Below are 19,570 nucleotides of genomic sequence, written 5' to 3'. Positions count from 1 at the left end.
GATGCTTTGTCCATCACTTCTTGCACCTACTACCATGCCACGTTCGAAGTCCGTTAGATCACTCCTTTTCCCCATTCTCGCTACGGTTTGTACGCTTAACTGATACTAGAAAGGTTGTTCTGCTGCATTTATATTCACAACTGTGGTCATGTGACTTGCAACATTGTGGGACAAACCATTTGTGTGCATAGCAAGGGTGTACCTAATAAAGTGGCAGTTACAGTGTATAATGGCTGCAAATTGTGTTCTGCGGTTGATTTGCTTTTTTTCCAGCGAGTTTCCGGGAGGAAAAACCATGCTAGCCTCAGTTGAGATTAGCATGGTTTTAACAACTCAACCACGTTGTTAAAAATAATCCATAAAAATTTCTAGCGTCATTCGAACTCTTCTCCACACACACACACAGAATGTGGTTGAGTTGGTCGGTCTCAGGTGAAGACTGATTATACAGTGTTATCCATGAGGGCTAAGGCAAAAGCAAAATTGAACAATGTCTAACTTAGAATGGAAAGTTACGAGTTACTCTATGCTACCAAATATTTACAGTAAGATAAAGCAATCTTCAAGTCCTATTCTTGAGATTCCAGTCTTGCCTGGAGATACAGAAGATAATAGCGAGGTTTTGCTTTTACCTTTACCATGTTATCAACAACATACTTTGCCTTAACTTTCTGAGGAAAATCATCATAGCAGATTTAGTTGAGAAGACTTGGAATTCATTTTCATATATCCCTATAGAAAATCTAGCAAGTATGGTATTAGTAATTTTCATTCAATGAACAAAATTGAGAGATCATTAGCATACACTGCAATTTGGTTATTAAGCAGATTGGAATCGGAATAGATGTCAGCTAATTCTAGAATACAGAATGACACACTAGGGATCTAAGAATGGATATCTCTGGTTAACGATAGACTGACTTCGGATCTGTAACAATATCGAGCCATCGGATAAATCTTCTAATATTAGAGCAATTGGCACGTACGTGACATCGATATGTTGAATGTTTTAGGCGCATCAGCTATTTAGTATATATTGCTCGGTATTAAATTGCATGTGCTCTTTGCCTGGTTTGCTGGATGATAAATCCGCTATTCCTGGAGAAAACGTGCTATCTTTGACTGACACAAACATGTTCATAAAAATGTCCTTAAAAATTCCTTCGTCATCCATGGCGCTCGAAATCAGGTCCCAGTGTTGGAAGTTGTGCGGTTCTACTGTGTTATTCACGAGGGCATCAAAAATTCGAGAATATATAAAGTGCACTGGTCACTTGAAAGTTAATTCATCAACCTTTCCTTTTTGCATTGTTTAAAACCGGTCAGAGATCTAATTCTGATTCCAGTAAAATGAGTACTACATACAGGGTTGGAAAACAAAAAAAAAAAAGTCTCGGTAAATTGCAGCATCTGGGTACCAGACCTGATTAGTGTTTAAGGCTTTGAATGGATTGAGGCTAAAAGCTGATGTCACCCTCTTGCTCAGATGTGCAGAAATTTGCCTTCAGCCAGCCCCACTACAAGAGATGGAAGTTTGTGGAGCAAAACTGGTATTGTAGAAGTGGGTAGTTTGAATTTTAAGACCCAGAAAAATTCTCAGAGAATGGTTAGGCGATTTTTCTTTTACTGACGCAATGCCATGTAAACTTGATTTCTCTTTTTCCACCATCAGTTTAGTTTTGAAGATACTCCCTTTATCACCAATTTTTTATCAATGTCATAAAGTGCATCCGAAGGTGTTTCTTCCTTGTAATTTAGTAATTGCTCTAAAAAAGTATCCTGAATATATGCAACAAGATGGCTCCTCCTTAAGGTGAAATGATGATTCAGTATTATCAGTTAGGAACACTGTAGTAACCAAAAGGGTCAAAGAATTTCCATCAAACATTCCTCAATGAAAATCTCATATCCACATGAGGGAGAACCAAGAGTTCCAGCTTAACATATATTGAATGAGATCACATGATCTAAAATGAAATGGCATCCACCTGTATCTCTCCCCCACCCCCCTAACATTCAGGTCTAATTTCAAGCTGAACTCATTAAGCAGAGCATATCTCATTTTTATATCTTCAGACTTTGAATACATAGCTAAGTTGCCCATACACCATAAAATTTCATGTCAAATTATACCCATATTTAGATCTTAATTACCTTGAATGGGGTCTGGATAAAAATATATGCTTTGTAAAAATAAAAATTGTAAATTCAAATTACAGTATACACTAATTTGAATTTACCACAACAATGGCAATCCTAAACCATGTGTTCTTTTAAGTTGCAATTTTTTGGAAACTTTTAATGTAATTCATTGTTTTATACTGAAAGATTTCATTATTGGTGCCAATTCAATTATTAATTCTGCACCAAGTGCAAATTTATAATCAGCAGCACAATATAATTAACATATGAAATATGTTAATGACTTTAGCCTCATGCTGCAAGAAATTTAGACAACGTACAAGTTAAGTGCAAACACATCATCATTTGCAAGAATATTTGCTGATGCTATCGAGGTAGAGTTAGGTAGGTCGGAAAACTGCTAGCTTGGAGGTATACACAATCTAATAGATTAACAGTAGTCGCTGGCAGAGGTAAAAGTGATTCTTGCACTTCTATTGAAATGCAATTGAGCAGCAGCCTGGAAAGCAATGCAATGGGGATGTCCAGGGCTGCTGGAAGTCATAGTGGAACAAGTAAATACATGGGCTGTGTTAGGGTAACTAAGAGTAGAAACAGGTGCATGTATACCAATGCTAGGAGTATAGTTAATAAATTCGATGAGCTTTAAGTGCTAGTCAAGACATCAAAGGCAGATACTGTTGGGAGAGACATGGTGTCACACAAACATAAGCAGTGCAGAACTGGAATTAGGGAGGGTTTACTGTTAAGAAACACAAAATCTAAGGAAGTGCATGCAATTGATGTTGGTGGATAATGCAATGTTGAGTCTGTGACACAAGCACTGGGAAAGGAAAAATGAGGTGTTATAGGCCAAATGAGTCTGATCACTATAATGAGCAATCGTGCAGAGAAATAAGAGTGGGCCAGTAAATCAGTGTCTTATAATGGGGAATTTTAATTTCCCAGAGATTGACTGGAATTTATGGGTTGGTAACTCACACACTAGCAAGGCTTTTGTGGATTTATTGGATGATTGTTTTCTACAGCAGCATCTTTGGGAGGAAACTAGAGGGAGTAATACTCTTGTGATTATCAGTAGTGATTCTTCATGCATCAAGAATCTGCATATAAAGGAACCACTAGGTGGCAGTGTCACAGTGTGCTGAAGTGGGATTTACTCAAAGAGGTAACTACCATCAAGGGTAAAGGGAAGGGTTTTGCTTTCATAAAGGTGACTACGGTGGTCTGAGACAGTATTTAAATTCCACACGCTGGGACCAACTGATGATGTTACCAACAGCAAATTCAAAACGGGAAGCATTCAAAGAATTAATCTTGGAAGATACTAGGCTTTTCATAACAAAGAAATATTGAGTTAGGCCTAAATGGATGTCAGATGAACTAGACATGTGACAGGGAAGAAAAATGCATGGAATACATATAAATTATAAATGAACATGTGACACAGAAGCCTATGATAGATATAAGCTGGTCTGTAACCAAGTTACAAAGGAGGTTAGGCAGGCGAAGGCAGATTACGAGAAATCTTTGGGAAAGGATGCAAAGAGTTCTTTAGTTATGTAAACTCTAGAAGGAAGGGAATGAATCGGATTGGCCCACTTGATATCAATGGTTCAACAGTTGATCCTGCGCAGGTAGCTAACAAACTAAATGAATATTTTGCATCTACATTCACACATGAAGAGTTATTCAGGAAGGGGAATGCCACAGGTGAAGTAAACTCTGGCAGTGAGCTAGATGATTTTGTAATAACTGAGAGGAAAGTGGAGGAGAAATTGTTAAGGATAAACATAAAAAAGCACACAGGGTGGATGGTATCTATCCAGTTATATTAAAGGAGGCAGCAAAGGAAGTAAGCAAACCCTTAGCCATAATTATGAGCTTCCCTGGACACAGGGGAGGTACCCATGGACTGGAGATGTGCAAATGTGACCCAAATCCACAAAGGAGGATCAAAGGGAGACACAGGTAATTACAGACCTGTTAGTTTAACTTGTTCTAGGGAAATTAATGAAGGCACTAGTTAAAGAAGCATTGCAGGATCACCTAGACTTCAGTTATAGCTCGGACACAGCATGGATTTGTTAAGGGAAAGTCTTGTCTGACTAATTTGATTGGATACTAAGATGTAGTCAAAGGAACTGGATGCAAAGAATAACTTTGATACCATATATTTGGATCTTAGAAAGGCCTTTGATACTGTTGCACAAATTGGAGCAGTGTGGCATTGCAGACAAATTGCTGCTATGGATATAGGGATGGTTGAGCGGGAGAAAACAAAGTGGTAACCAATGGACACTGCTCTTCGTGGAGTCCCTCACAGTTCAGTGTTGGGTCCATTGTTGTTTTCTGCATTTATAAGTGATACCGATGATGGTATATCGGGCTTAATGTCCAAGTTTGCAGATGATACAAAGGTTGGCAGGGTTGTTAATGACAGTACATTGCTGCAACAAGATCTAGAAAAGTTGAGCAGATGGGCTGAGAGGTGGAAATGAAGTTTAATATTGACAAATGTAAAGTACTACATATGGGAAGCAGTAATCCCAGAATAATGTATCAACTCTATTCAACACTGAGAGTAGCAGAGAATGAAAAGGACCTGAGGGTAATTGTGCAGGCAGATATGAAGTTTTGAGGAGTGCAGATGGTTTGCAAGAGTAGCTCATGGTGTCTTGTCAATGATATATAGAGTAATTTTTCCAGCAGGGATAAGGTGATTATCTCTTTGTATAAGGCAATGGTCAAGCCACATCTTGAGTACTGTATACAGGTCTGGAGGCCTCATTTTAAGAAAGATGTAGATCTGTTGGAACAAGTACAGAGAAGGGCAACAAGATTACTGAACAGAACAAAGGGTTGCTCTTACGAAGAAAGGCTTAAGTTTTGCAAATTAGTATCCGGGGAATAGGCACCTGCAACGTGATCTGATTTTGAGTTGTATAAAGCCTTGAATGGTTTGAGCATGCTCAATGCTGACAGGATTCTTCCTATTGCTCAGAATAATTGCCTGAGAGGGCATAAATTCAAATTGAGAAAAGATGGTTGTAGGATGGTTGCCTTTAGCCAGTGGGTGGTTGATTGCTGGAACAAACTTCCATCTGTCATTGTAGAAGTTGATAGCTTAAACAGATTCAAGGCAGAACTTGACAAACATTTGGGGATGGGTGAAATAAGGGTTTTTTTTTTTTGACTGACGCTATATAAGCTTGCTTTCTTGCATCTTGCTAATGCTAATATTAGTACCCACCTAAACTCTGAATTAGAAGGGGGAAAAAATGAAAAAGGCACCATCGTTTAAGTTAAGAGATAACTGGAAATTTGAAAAAATTACTTTCCCTACTTTTCGAATCGAACAATGCAATATTGGTTTTGGATGATAAAAACAGTTTTAAATATAGAAAACTAATTGCACCTTTTAAGACAAATGTATACAGTTATAAAAATATCAGTAGTGGAGTAGTGCTTTATATAATTCAAATTTTGCACAATTTAGCAAATAATGTTATTTACATTCAAAAATCATAACTGAAACCTGAACTGAACTGCTAAATCACTGAAAATCTGACTGCATTGTGGGTAACTAACCTGTGGGTACCTGACCCAATGTAGAGCAACTTTCAACAGCACCTCCATATGAGCTCACTAAGGTTTTTAAGGCCTTTAGTCACATGGCATAGAGGGGGGGGATAAATTTAAATTGAGAAGTGATAACCGTAGAAGTCTGAAAAATTTTTTTTTAGTGAGAAAGTGCCTCACATTTCAAATAAAGTGCCATCTACTCATCTTGAAAAACAAAAAGTGGGTAAATAAACTGAAAGAGGGTGACAGTGTACTTTCTTGCACTGTTTTGCAGCTAATAATATATATTTTTTTTTTTTTTTTTTTTTTTGATTTGGTAGTTGTTGGCGCATCAGCTTCTGTGGCCATATTGCACCTCCCAAGGTTTTTGCAGTACTTTGATCCAAGCCCGAGGCGGGAATCGAACCGCGACCTTTGGGTTGCCGGGCAGGTACTTTACCCACCTAATAATATATAGAAAATTAATTTGGCTTCTGAGGTTAATATAATGGATATAACATTTACAGACAATCTGCAAACCAAACAGATTTGGTAATCAAAACACCATGCTTCCACAATTCATTGCCATTCTTAGCTTCTTGAAAATATAGTATGTACAACTGTCTCAATATGACAGTTTTTATTACATACCTCTCCCAGTTACACCACTTGGCATTTGTTGGAGTATAGTATTTCTATTTTCACAAACCTGTTTTATTTTTGCTGTATTTTTCATTTTGCTTCTCTCTCTCTCTCTCTTTTCATTTCTACATAAATATACATAAGGTTATTTTACAGCCAACAAGTAATTTCCAAACTTAAAAATTCTCCTCATAAACAGAAAATGTGAACATGCAAAGCAGCAATATATTTTCTTGAAGGCAAACAGGGAATATCAGATGTACTGACAATATTATTGACTATAATTTCAGTGCAACTGATCTCTTATTAGTAATTCATAATGCAACTTTGTTTTAATGTTTATGATAGAAAATTAACACAGTGAGAAAAAAAAAGGGGGGGAGGAGTGTTAGACCTGATCATTGGAAGCAGAGCTTCTTGCTCATTTTCTAATTTATTGAATGAAAGCCCCTGGATAACTCAACGTGAAATTCAGAATTTTATATAGTCAATTTTAAATACCAACTCTATATGTGTAATGGGAACTGGCTGCACGGTCTAAGATTTGTGTTGCATGGCATGTTATAAAGAATAGTGGTGCTTTAAGCATGAAAATGAGAGGAAGTATAAGTTGTAATAGAATGTAGACTGCAACACAAATTTAACAATAATTATACAAATTGGCTGTTGGCTAATTAGACCATTACACAACAATAATTCCTATGTGGTCTCTCAGAAGATATATTTTTTCCCCTTGGGTCAGCATCGTACTTGAGGAACATCACTAAAGCTTGCAAGTCATCATCTTTACATATTACAACCATTTACTACAGTTATCCAGGCCAAGTTATTTCTTATTTGTGACTATTTTTGATATTTAAGTCACTGGCTCTGTCATCAAATCTGCCAATCGCTTTTTCAGTCACTTCTAATAGAGATAGAAGGCCGAAATTTTGTACATATTCCTAATTTGCGTGACAATGCATTCTATTACAATTTGAGCTAAATCTATCAAGCAGTACACCATGCAGACATTGCATGTCATATATTGGCTACCTGGATTTATACCCGACCCGGATTTTGGACCTATTCCCCACTTCTTATACGATTAGAAGAGTAATTTTGTAAACAATTTTTATTAATAAAAAATTTTAAAAAATATATATAAAAAAAAGTTTTTCAAAAATATACCTTAATTCTGATAAAATATAAGGTGTGGCCTCTAACCCCCTGCAACATAAAATGACTCATTAAAAAAAAAAAAAAAAACAGTAAAAGCCACACCTTATATTTTATCGGAATTAAGGTATATTTTTGAAAAACTTGTTTTTTAAATGATTTTTTACTTTCTATGTTTTTATATAAGAAAAAGAGGCCATGGGATAAATATATATATAATGGGGAGAGGGGGCATATCATATCATATATACAATCTAAAAATGGTATTTTATGGTTGGTTTGCCTATTTTTCTGGATGAAAATTAGGTTTCCTTAGGGGAGAGACTGCAAACCGTTGTGCAAAATTATTTGGTTACTCTAAATAAATATATATAGTATCATGAAGAAAATGGTATCTGAAATTGGATTTTGAAATTTACATATGTTGAGAAAAATGCAGTTCCTCTTCTTTCGAAATTGCTGCTAAATAGTATTTGATAACTTTCACACAGTGGAGAGATGAACAGCTTAAAAAGCAGTCAAAATCTTTAATGGGGAGAGGGGCACATCATATCAACCAATATGGATCAGTTATTATCTTGTGTATATGTGTGTGTAAGAGGTCTAAATTCCATTAATCATTTATTATATTCAACAAAAAAGAGCACTAAAATTTTAACATAGGAAATTTTTCTTCCCATCCAAACAAAACAAAATATTAATAACACTATGCTGCTCTTTAATGAGATTTTTTTATACATCATATAATGAATACTAATTCATCTCCCTGTTTAATTAGTGTTGGAGTGAAAAGGCACCAACCATAACCAAGTGTTTTTTTTTTTTATCTTCATAATTTGAAACACCATGACACAGTATGGTGTATGTGTATGCATGAGTGTATCACAAAGGATGTCATACATCCAAATAAAACAACTTCAATAAAAAAAAAAAAAAAAAGTAAAAAAAATTACATACAATCTTTTATGAAACTACATCTACTAGTAAGGAGAAAAAAAAAAAAACACACCGAAATTAATTCTATCAAAACTGCATTAACAAATGCGATAAAACTCTTTTTTATGAATGATGAGATGAGTAATGTTTCTGAATATGAATCACTGTGCTAACTATAAATAATAGTTATCATGTAAAAGTTAACTTCCAATGATACTATTTACATATTTCAGAATTTTCACTTTTACAAGTTAACAAGGGTTTAAACATCTGGACTCAAAACATATTTCTACAGTTCTTAACAATACTATACATGCTGACAAATGACTTAAGCATATAAATGGCAGATCTAGTCATAACTTATTTTTAATTTGACAGTGGAGTATGAAACAACAAAATTAATGACAGTTTATGAGCATGAATGATCCACATGGAATGTTAAAATACAAAATCACAGGCTGCAGGCAGGCTACTCAAATTATAACATTCAATACATTTGTTTTAATCCTCTGGTAATTTAAATAAAAATAATATGGCAATGATATGAGCTTATTTAAATACCCTATTTACCTACTGTGATATTTTAATGCAGAAGTACATGTCACAGACATAATATATATACATACATATATTGGTCCTCTGATACAATCACAGTTTCTTTTTTTTCTAGTATTTTTCATTTTAAGAAATTTTTTACATAGAGACTATTAAAATAAAACTGAAATAACTTTTATACAAATCTGAACTAACAGTTTTTAGCAAGAAAATAAATTTATATCTGTATTATATCAGTATTATTCAGCATCTCATTATACAGTTGTATCACTGAAGCAATAGTATGTTCTTTATGTTCATCAATAGCACATGCTCTTCATTATAAACAGGAATACAGATACAAAAAAAAAAAAAAAAAAAAAAAAATGGTAGCCACAGAATTTAAATTATATATAATACTGTTATAAAATTGTTCAATTATCCACAGTTAATGGGAAAAAGTTATTGTGAAGAAAGGCTATATAAAAAAAAAAAATCTATGGCACAGCCCTATTCTGCTTTTAAGTTTATAAGAGAATACATATATTCAGTATATCAATATGAAGTTTTTTACAATAACAACGTACTATCTTAAAACATTTAAGACAGTACATTGGCAATTCATAATTCTAGTTATTTTCCTAATCAAGAATGCACTAAAAAAAACATAAAAAAGAAGAGGAAAGCATATTGAGGGAAATTGGATTTTAAAATGAAAGCCCAATCCTGATCAAAATCTGGTATATTCCAATTCTAAATACAGAAAAATAAACTATTTTAATTCTACATAGTGAATAGTTTGCTATGAATGTAATCCATCTCTCACAGATTCCAAACTCAAAACAAATTGGCACGTTCCAAATTTTCTTTATGAAATAATCATCACCAATATATAACAGGTAAACCCTGACCAGTAACGATTGAAAATACATTAATTCCACTACCTTGTATTTAATAGAGATGAGTTACTGACTATCATGCTTTTGAGGAATGCAGAAATTTACTAAAATACACACAGAACTTTTAACTTTAAAGAAAGTTTATTAAAATAAAAATGTAAAAAGAGCCTTAGATGAAAGCACTGGAAGAAGAAAGTATAACTTAACAATTTAAAAACAAATGTTATTGTTGTTGGTGGAAGTGGGGGGGGATGTTTAACAGCCTGAACTAACCAAAAGAATTCACAAAACCTGAAACAGTTAAACCATTAATTACTTTATAATACGTATTATAATTTAAAATAATTCCTTTAAAATTTATCAAAAATTATAAAATTATTATAAAGTGTTTGATATGTTACCAATATAATGCTTAGGGAAAAATCTAACAGTTCATATTCCCTCCAGTTTATGAAACACTGGTGTTAATCTGAATTCTGCAAATATACAGAAATCAGGGATACTCTTTCTAATCAACAAATATATAAAGCAAGCTAGTGCTTTTGGTCCAAAACCCAACTGAATTTTTCCTTTAGTTCTAAATGAATTCTAATTTCATTAGAGTAGTTTAATTGTATAAGTGGTAACAAATGAGAATTAAAATTCATGACATCTCAGTAAAATTGGCGCACTGGTCTATACACAATAGCCCTATGTAAAAATGGCAGTTCTGTCCTTGTACACTATTTACAAAAATATGTATTGGGATACAGTCTACTATTGGCACTAAACTAGAATCATTTAGAAAACAAGGCAATTGTACTTATTAAGACATTTTGCTAACAGCATCCTTTTCTTTTGCAGAGAATTTTCTCATCCTATTTTTTTGAAGGATTTTTAACTCGCACCGTAACAGCTTCTTAAGTCTTCTATTAACTACATTCTAATGCCAGGATAAGCACCAAAGTTCACTTAATAAAATAGATGGAGTTACATTATATACACACACACACACATATTTATATAATCAACCATGGCATTGCCTCCAAAGGATGGAATGCTTTTTAATGAGTGACAATTTGTCACTTTCTGTTATTTATATGTCAAGTACTCTTAAGTTTTATTCAAGTCACATCAAATCTTTTAGCAATTCTGAAGCAGCAATAATATGCATAACCCCAACACAATGTCTTCTCTTTTCCTTTATTCTAACTTTGAATACCATTCTTCACTGAATCTGACGTGAATCAGAATTGTTTATCAATAAGTTTTCTCGACTGTTCTGTGGTGAAATAACATTATTTCTTGAACGAGTTCTCGTCAGCTGTGCTCTTCTCTCTGCTATAAAAATGTACAGAAAAATAAAATTTGTTAAATATATAAGGCAAGTATCAATCAGATTTTGTATATAAAATAGCCATATTTTGTAGACAGAATGACCAATCTGAATTAAGTCTTCATTACATTGCAGATTAACTGAGAGAGAGAGAGAGAGAGAGAGAGAGAGAGAGAGAGAGAGAGAGAGAGAGAGAGAGAGAGAGAGAACACAGCACTGTATTTAGTGGTCACAGGCTTGAATCCGGGTCGCTCACAGCACATGTACTTTACTTACGCAGCCTCGTACTTGGGCACTCGGCTATGATGGTCTACGAAAATATTAAGGAGGTTCGCCACGTGTGAGAATGTCAATAAGGAACCAACGCACATGAAAATAATTAATATCTCTAATAAGGTGAAAAATGTGGAACATTAATAAGAAAGGCTATGAGGAGAAAAGAACATCAAGAAGTGCTAAAAACAACCAGGTCATTGGAAGTGTATATATTAGTTACCAAAGAAGAAACATGACAATATTCCAGAAAATTGCATTTGAATTGATCAAGTATTATGAGTCTTAAAAGACAAAAGTTCAAAACTTTCAATATCTCAGTTATAGAATGTGCTTCAGGAAGACTATCCAAATCAACAAGCACAGTTTTGCAAGTTGTATCATCAGAAAATAGCAAAGCTGGTAATTTAAGATATAATCATATGACCAGACAATATTCATATTAAATGGCCATCTAAATTCTCATAACTGTGTTTACTGGGCCAGCAGCAAGACTCACCTTGCTCTACAGAAATATGTTAACCTGCCAAGGATATCTGTGTCTGGAATATGTTAACCTGCCAAGGATCTCTCCGCCTTTTTAGGATAATCTACCTCACAGATTTAATGAATGACGCAGTTCTTGGAACAAGAAACATTTCAAGATATACTAGTGCACTTTCAACAGCACTGCACACCATCCCCATATTTTCATTCTGATGTGGGTGTGTTATGGAGGTTTAATGGCACATAAGCTTCTGGGGCTATAGTGTGCCTATTCATAGTGAAATGCTAAAAAAACAAAATTCAGTTGTAATGATTTCATTTTAATTACAGAGATCTTTCAGAATTTATGATAAAGTCCAATATTTTTCAGAAAAGAGAAAAATTCATTGATATTTGCTTCATTGCCAATAATATGCTTTAATGTCATCAGTTCTTGCAGGTTTGTCAAGAAAGACAGGATGCATGTTGTCCTGTTGATAATGTGGGAAGTCAATTAGGATATTTTCACTGATAAATATGCTAAACAGTGTGGACACTGAAGAGGATCCTCTCCTGTGAGTAGATGGAGGTGAGGCAGATACGTATGACCTATTTGTGCCCATGCAAGTACCACTTCTTCTCTCTCTTCATTCTGATGTTCATGCCTATATAGCTAGTTAATTTCCTGAATGGATAGGTCGAGGGGAAAATGTTTTTGAATACCCCTTGAACTTAAGACATGCTTAAAATATAAATTTATGATCTGGGATGAAGTTTAAGACATCAGCACATCCATGAATTTTAACCTTAATTTCTTTTAAGTTTGTTTACTGTCATTTGATTTATTTTTTATCTTATTATATTTCAAATTTAACAATTTTCCCCCTCCAAGACTCTCACTAGTAGAAATGGGGAAATGATTATGATCCTGGAATACCTGAGTAATTCCAGGATCATAATTAAATTTTTTTAATTACTTAACTTTATCTTGTAGTTCCATTTCTTGCATTATTAGCAAATGAGGGTTGTGAAGCACATTCTTTTTATTGTGTTTTTCTTTGCGTAAAATTTACTTTACTTTTGTTCCAATCATTCCCTGACCTTTCAATGAAATTCACAGTTTACCTGGAATCAAATGGTTTTGCTCAGTATAGCACAAACAAGGAAGACTCAGTTCTTAGATTAAATTTTCCCTAAGTTAGATAATAGTCATCATTCAACAGCCTGGTTGACTTTGGTGTTCCTGAATTCATTGGTGGCTCTTAAATTTGAGGCTTATGTCCAAGATATAAAATTAGGTAGAAAACTGAAAAAGTTTTTCTATTATGCATTAAGAATTTTTACACTGAGAAATCACTTTTTTTTGCAATAAATGTAGTCAAAAAGGTACACAATGTATGTTGCAGAATTTACAAATTATGCATTTAATGTGGAAAAAGACCATCTCACTTACAGAGAAAGTAAATAATGTGGAGTGAGATAATTTTAAACACAAAAAAAAAAAAAAAAGCAGAACTCAGGTAAGTAGCATATAATGCTAACCAGTTATAAACTTGTGGCCAGAAAAGCCAAAAAAAAAAAAAAAAAACCCCAGAGTATTATACTTCTACTAATTCCCAATCAGAATAACTTAATATTTTCATAGCTTAATATATTTTATTTATTTTGTTCATATTTGGAGATGTGCTTATAGATGAAAAGTGTAAGTTGTAGAATTATAAATAAATTATTTATAACAGTAGTGCATGTATGCATCTTGAATGGAATGCCACTATTGCAGCAAACTGAAATAAGTATATAGATTAAAATACAATTTAGAACAGCATTACTTGAACTGATTGTCAGACTAAGTAATATACAAAACATTATTGTGAAATCTTTAAAAAATGCTGCATACCGTTGTTGTTATTTGGTTTTTAGGAGCATTAGCAACTAAGGCCATATTGCTACGGGTATATGCGGTGGTAATTCCCTGACTTTTCCGCATCCTCCATATTTGGTGGCTCACGGGCTCGAACTCCGGTCTAATCAAGAAGTGTGTGCTATGCACTGCTGCTCCTGCCCACCTGGCTACGGAGGCATGGCTGCATACTGTGTGCAACAACATGCAGCATCTTTTAAAGTAGCAAACAGTAGCAATGTTAGCAAATATTCCAACTCAAACAATAACAAATATGATTATAGTGATGATAAACGTATGACACACACACAGTAGCAAACAACAAAGAGCAGAAAAAATAGATTTTTAGGGTACTTCTACAAAATCTGAAGTGTAACGAGGCAAATATATACAATTAAGGAATACTTCGCTGCATAGAATGAATACACTTAATAGGAACTTTAGATCTTGACAGATGGCAAATTATACATTATGACTCATGTCATGGAGATTTCACTATTAGGAAGTTAAAACAAGCTATTTACAAGTTGAAATGTATACAAAATATATATTTTAGAGTTTTATAGATTCCTGAAACTATGTATTTTAACACGGGTTCAGAACATAAGACAGTAAAGGTTAAACAATTACATTGATGAGGAGCTGGGGGGGGGTGACAAGACTATAAAATTTTGGGAGGCAACAGAAGATTCACTCATAAATTCACCTTAAGGCAGTGCAATGTAGTTGAACAAGTTGGCTCCAAAGGTAGTCGAAGTAGAGTCTGAAAAGTAAAGGCAACATTCGATAGCTACTTTTTTGGAGATGGGGAATTATGATCAACTGAATGGATTTTTTTTTTTTTTTTTTTGTTTAGTTTGCTTCCTTCCCTTGTTTGGTAATTAATATTAACCACCAGAAAACTAGTAAGTGGGCTACCTAAGAGAAAGATTATTATTCGGAGGAGGACACTCTAAATGGAGGTTAAGAACCAACAACTGTTTGGACATAAATTTTTCAAATAACTAATTTTAACTTCCTATCGAAGAAGTTCACAGGACAGTGGTTGCAATATAGTTTTTTCATCTGTATAGTTCTATTTAAGCTTTCTATTAAGTTTATATTTAACATTTATTCTATGTTGTAAACTGTATCTTAATTATAATTGTCAACCTAGGTACAACAGTAATAACCCATTTGGATCACATTACAAGACAAAAATAAATGCAGAGTTCACTTTAGATCTAAAATTCAGATAATTTGAGAAAATAAATTTTTTATAATTTAGAAGACTAAGCTCCAAATGATAATTTAACTATTATAAAATAATGGTTAAAAATAAAATACACCTTGGAAAAAATATTATTTAACATATTAGAACCTTACCATCTTCTTTAAGAAACTGTTCCATACTTAGCAGCAAAAGAGAAAAACAATTAATCTCAAATACAGAAAATACCATATTTCTAAAAATAGTGTATTATATTATTTTGATGATGCTTTTTAAGTCATAAAAATAATGTACTAAACTTATATTGTGATCCTTTATAGAGCAATTTACATTTACTCTAATTTTATATACAACATTTAACACTTAACATACAAGGTAGTCAAATGTGTTGTAGTGTTTCAAAGAACACCTGAGACAACTAAAGCCCTATACTGTCAAGTACATCTATAAAATGCAATGGTTGGTTGGTTTGTTTTTGTAGGATAAAGAATCCAAGATTCTATAAGACAAATTATATCCATCTGCTTGATAATGGCTAATTCAGTCTCAAGCAGATGGATGGATTATAGCATACTGCAGAGATAACTAAATATACTAAAAAGTTCAAATGGCCAAAATCTATAAAAATAAAAGCTATGAGAAAAAATGAATTAAAAAAATAAAATAAATAAAAATAGTGTGGAAATGGAACTGCACTCGACAAACATGTATATCAAATGAAAAATGTCATGCAATGTGGACACTCAGGGAGAGGGCAGGGAGGATTATAAAACATTATGAACATAGCAAGCTAAAGTCAATAGGAGAAAATGCACAGCAAGTGTTCCAAGTATGATAAAGCCCTTTTATTAGATGTGCTGTCCAGCTACAGATGCACTGCATGAATCATGCATGAAAAGAATGAGAAGAAAAGCTCTTTCACGTGTAAGTCACACAATTGAGAAAATGTGAATAAACCAATCATAGAGGCTGTTTGTTGAACATATCAATGTTTCTGAGCAAGACTACAGTTGAAATAGTTTTTATTCACTATTGTTAGAATAGTTTTGGAACGATAGGTATAGTTTTTGGCATTATAAACCATAAAAATTGTGTATATACAATAGTTAATAATAGTTGATTCACAAGCATCTACTATATTTGCTATCACAGTCATGAAAGATTCTGTTGTTAGAATAAATGTCAGAATATTAAAATTTCAAATTCTGTTCCCTATCTCTCTCTCTCTCTCTCTATATATATATATATATATATATATATATATAACAGATAACAGAAAATAAAAAATCTTTAATCTGTCTATAATCAGCATTTCAAAATGGAATGCTGACAAGCACACCTGACAGATAATTTGTTAATTAAACTAAGTAGAAATTCAGAGAAATTTTAAAAAAAAATTCTATAAAATGTAATTTTACTATTTTTTGTGAAAAGAACAAGACGGTAAAAAAAAAAGGTTTTACAGAAAGATGGAGAAACTCTGTAAATTATATTATGGCAATGAAACAGAGTAGGAAACAAATCAAGTAAAAAGGACAGATTCTTCATCAGAAATCTGGATAGTTGGCAGTTATGAATTCAGATGCAGAATTTGAAGAAACTGAAAGTAACAGATGTAGAAGATAGTATTACATTAAAACAGAAGTAACAAGTTTTATTCTCTGAGGTAACAAGCTAGGGCTAGCTACCTGGGAATCTGAAATGGCAGTGGAACTGATATTCAGGTGACGCCTGAGTCAAATAGGCCGAATTTCTGTGAAGTCCGGCCATTCCGACACATTCAAGTCCTCTGCTTACACTTCCACGATGGTAGGACTGTTAGAAATCCTGGGTATAACCACATGTGCACTTAGTATACTGTAGGTAACTCCACTCAGTTGTGAACCAACATAAGCAGGGGTCGCACCACACAAAGGAATGCCACCCCTCTGTATTACCAAGCAGTACTAGGTGGTATGGGATCCTCATTAACTGGAACAATACCACAACTTTGCTTACTGGAGGCCTGAAGTGGTGAAGTGAAACTCATGTTTAGTCTCCAGAGCAAGGCATAAGGCAATCTTCCATCTATCCATCACCCAGTGTGACTGATGTCTTTTGAAGTTATTACAATCTTCTTCATCAAAATTGTATCTTGATGGCAAGATACAATCTTCCTTACATTTCGAGGGTACAGCTCTAAAACAGTGTCTGCAGGCTAGCCAGTAAATAGTCCACTGAACAAACCTACTGGTTAACCCTCTAGAAGGCATCTTGGACCACCTATTTATAATCTCACATTAATTATATTATGCTTTATTCTGCCAGATATTGACTGGAGGGAGACCAAGTAACGTGCATGCGAGAGGTCATTATTGAAGCCCCATTTTGTCAAAGAGCTGGGTATATTCTTGCTGTGTGTGTATGCCACATCCAAAATTTTCATTACTTCATACATGTCTAACTCCAACGCCTTTTTTTTACTACTGAATACATCACAAACAATCACACTAATAGAACAAACTTATCTGCGAAAAGATCTACACCTACTAATCACTTCATCATTCATTTCACAAATATACATGGTGTCAGTTGCAATCTCAATGATGTCCATTTCTACTTAGTCTGTCAAGCCCCATATACTTTTTCTGACAGAATCTCAATTATTGGTTGTTTCAACCACTGCTCATCTCAGTTGTCTTCATTATTCGCTGTATGATTCCTTTCGCTTCAAAGGTGGTACCTGTGCATATGTCCACTCTGATGTTCTCTGTCAGAGACAGTAATTTGGAATCTCCTCTTTTCAATCTTCTCTGGCTTAAAATTTCTCTACCCCATTGTGTGAAATGAATCTGTTGCCTCTACCGATTTCCCAATTTTGCTAATCATTTTGAATTCTTTGACTTTCTTTCTCTGAAACTCAAATTTCTCCAATCGAACTTTCCTAACAGTGAGGTAACTGTCCTTGGTAATTTTAATGTTCACAGCACCAGCTGGTCAGGATGCTAAGGCTTTTGCAATTACTAATGGACCCCAACACAGATTGTTCATTTACCTACCAGAATAGCAGACAATCGTAACCATACAGCCAACACCATCTGTTTCTCACAAACCACCCTTCCAAGTACACAGTTGAGGTGAGTGGTCTATGGATACCTCAGATCACAACTTGGCGATTAGTCTCTTCTCCAATAGTGTTTTTTTTTTCTCATAGCCACTCATGGCTTTGTGTTGTTTGGCATAACAAGAATGAAAAATGGGAGATACACAAGATTTTTATTCTTCTCCTTGGTTCGATCAATGTTTTAAATCTTCTGATGCCAATGTGTCCACAGATTACATCAGTGAAATTATTCTTGTTGGGATGAAATCTGGAAATCCTATCCACAGTTTTGCTAATGATATCACACTGCATTCCACCTTGCAGATTGAGAAACCTTGTCCTGCACAAATAGCTTCAACTTCTTGAATACCCACTACCAATTCCTTAAATGCTGATCTCCAAGTAATTTCCCCAATGGGGCAAAGAACTTAATTTCAATTGTTCTAAAACTCAGTCAAGTCTTATATCTCAAAACAGATTCTTCTGCTCCTGTGCTTATCTTCGAAGACATTTAGATTTCTAGTCAATATCATTTATCTCTATTAGAGATTATCCTGACTCTTGGCATGAGCAAATCAAAAATATTGCTTCCTCTGCACCTAAAAAACTGGGTTTTCTCTTTTTCTCTGAGCATTACTTTTCTTCTAAACAGCTATGCACTCTGTACAAATCTACATCTGCCCTACTGAGGAATATTGTTCCCACATTTTGGGCGGTGCCCCTATAATAACCTCTCTCAGGTTTCTTTACTCCAAAAGAAGACAGTCTATTAATTAATGATCCCCTCTTACAAAGTCTCTCCACTCTGTCTCATAAATGTTCTGTTTTTACTGTATGCCTTTTCTATCGATACTTTCATAGGCACTGTTCCGACTCAGCTTCTATAATCCACCCCTCCACATATCTCTTCCAAACGTGTACTACAAACAGTCAATGTCAATTTACTGTCCAACTTCAAATTCACAGAACAAACTTTTATTTTCCTCTTATCTTTTAAACTTCTGTTTTTCTGGAACACTGTACAAATTTTAATCTACATAACTTGAAGTGTAATGTCAATGAGTGTCTTCTATTATCTTCTCAATCTTCAACCTACACATAGTGCTAAGTACTATAGGCTCTAATACGTTTTGTGTTTTAGGTTTCACACACACAAAAAAAAAAAAAAAAAATCTAAGAAATTTTTTTTCTGAGTTCGTTTACATATTTGATATTTGTTTTTTTAATAATTTTTTTTAAAATTCTGATTTGATTTTTGAAATAATGATACCCTAGTATTGGACAACCAATAAAAAAAACCAAATTTTCATGAAGAAACACTTATTGAAAAACTCATTTCACAGGGACTAGACATGTTCAAGAAACTCACTCTGGAAAAGATTAAAACGATTAACTATTTCCACTTGTATGTATGAGTGTCGTTGTGTGTTCTTAATAGTATATTTAAATT

General features: G+C 33.9%; 1 protein-coding gene across 1 annotated transcript in view; it reads right to left on the bottom strand.

Moving 5' to 3' along the window:
• Positions 1 to 10,510: 10,510 nt before the first annotated feature.
• The window catches only part of LOC150078004 (protein diaphanous-like), a 278,573-nt gene continuing 269,513 nt past the window's right edge, over positions 10,511 to 19,570 (bottom strand). The window contains 1 exon segment of the mRNA XM_090384426.1: positions 10,511 to 11,195. Coding sequence (XP_090240552.1) covers positions 11,083 to 11,195 — 113 coding nt within the window. The 3' untranslated portion in view covers positions 10,511 to 11,082.

This window comes from Mastigoproctus giganteus, chromosome 11 (genome assembly GCF_048544385.1).
Source record: "Mastigoproctus giganteus isolate SK-2022 chromosome 11, ASM4854438v1, whole genome shotgun sequence".
NCBI lineage: Eukaryota > Metazoa > Arthropoda > Arachnida > Uropygi > Thelyphonidae > Mastigoproctus > Mastigoproctus giganteus.
This window is presented reverse-complemented; position numbering and strand designations above follow the sequence as displayed.